This window comes from Austrofundulus limnaeus, unplaced genomic scaffold (genome assembly GCF_001266775.1).
Source record: "Austrofundulus limnaeus strain Quisiro unplaced genomic scaffold, Austrofundulus_limnaeus-1.0 Scaffold112, whole genome shotgun sequence".
Lineage (NCBI taxonomy): Eukaryota > Metazoa > Chordata > Actinopteri > Cyprinodontiformes > Rivulidae > Austrofundulus > Austrofundulus limnaeus.
In genome coordinates this window covers 239,890-241,435 of record NW_013952514.1, presented here as the reverse complement: position 1 = coordinate 241,435, position 1,546 = coordinate 239,890, and the positions used below count along the sequence as shown (strand labels likewise).

Here is a 1,546-nt window from a genome sequence, read left to right as displayed (position 1 = left end):
TTCAGGCTTAAGCCTGAATTTTACCTGAAACTCTCAGACTGAAGAAGTCTCTTGGAGGAGAGACGAAAAGTTTCATTAAAGAAGAACCCGTCCAGAAGACCTATACAATTTTTTTTACTTCTTATTTTGTCGTCTGAATAATTCCTAGAGTCTGTGACGCTCTTGAGATTAGTGGTTCTTCTGCTTGTCATCAGGACAGACAGAAGTCGGCTACAAAAGATAACTAAAGGTTGTGCATTTTCCATCTTCAAATGTTAGTCATTAAGTCTGGTGAGAGCAGAAATTACAACGGTGACAACAAAAAGCGAATGAATCGTATCATAAAGTACCATCCAAAGCAGAAGATGAGAAAGCCCGTCCCGAGGAGCGTGGCGAAGGCATGCCTGACCAGAGGACTGGCATGGCTGGGACTGAGGTAGAGGCGAAACCAGAAGGCAGCAGCCAGAGCAAAAAACTGGCAGGCCAGGAAATTCACCTGAGTGGGAGAGAGAGGGGAAAAAAGCATGAGAATGGGAGCTGCTAGAGTTTCAAATAATTTAGGAAAATATGACATAAAAATATTCTTTCACTGGAAGTTAACATGACAGTGCTTTGTTTCATCACTTGTGGGTATCACTGCACAAGCCTTTTAGCTCTTTTGTAATTTCAGTCATATTCTGTCAGCTGACTGTAGCAAAATAAATATCTTTATTTTTAAAGCTAAATGTGTTTTTTTGTTTGTTTAGATTTTAGACATAAAATACAACCTCTATGTTGGTGTGCTGTTAGCATTATGTTGTGTTGTGTGTAGAAATGTGAAATATTGAACTCAGTCTCTACAAAGCGGAGGGCTAATTTTAATTTTAAAAAATCATTTAAATAGGAAGAAACTCTTTCGCCTCAGTTGTGTGTTTTTAGGCTCACGGCTGGCAGTGAGTCGTACCTGGTCAATAGACAAGCCCGAGGACTGACTGGCAGGCAGCAACAACTTGGATCCAGTTGTTTTAAACATGGTTGATTCCGTCGCGCGCTCGCTCATCCTGCGTAGCTTTTTTCAGTCGAGACGCCTCGACTCGGTGCTCTTCCGCTTCTGTCGTCCGCCTTTTTTACGTGGGAAAAAAAAATGTTTTCAGTGACTGAAACATCACCCTGCCGAGAGGGCGTGTGACAAGCCGAACCAGTCTGGATTTTAAATCAGAAACAATGCGCCTCCTCCTCCTTCTACGGACTCTCCCTTCTTCTCGCTTCTCTCCTCCTCTCTGCGTCAGGTGAAATACTACTTCCTGTTTACAAAATAAAAGCCCGCAAGCCGAGGCTTGATGTCTTCAACTAAAAAAGTCTCATATTTAACCTTATCGTCCAAAAAATGAGAAAGAGAGCTGGGAGATAAAGGGAAAGAGGGAACAAGAGGACATTATCTGACAACTTAAAATATTACATTATCTTGCATTTGATTGAAAAAGAGAATTATTTCACACCACTATTAAATATGTGATTGTCTCTGTAATTGATAATAGAGAGAGAGAGAGAGAGAGAGAGAGAGAGAGAGAGAGAGAGAGAGAGAGAG

The 1,546-nt window shown here is 41.3% G+C and overlaps 1 protein-coding gene across 2 annotated transcripts in view; it reads right to left on the bottom strand.

Annotated features, from left to right (window-relative positions):
- The window catches only part of mboat1 (membrane bound O-acyltransferase domain containing 1), a 34,671-nt gene extending 33,369 nt beyond the window's left edge, over positions 1-1,302 (bottom strand). For both annotated transcript variants that reach the window (XM_014014243.1, XM_014014244.1), the window contains exons 1-2: positions 923-1,302; positions 330-475 (exon numbers count right to left, since the gene is read on the bottom strand). In XM_014014243.1, coding sequence (XP_013869697.1) covers positions 330-475; positions 923-1,018 — 242 coding nt within the window. In that variant the 5' untranslated portion in view covers positions 1,019-1,302. The remainder of the gene's footprint in view (positions 1-329; positions 476-922) is intronic.
- Between the last annotated feature and the right edge of the window lie 244 nt (positions 1,303-1,546).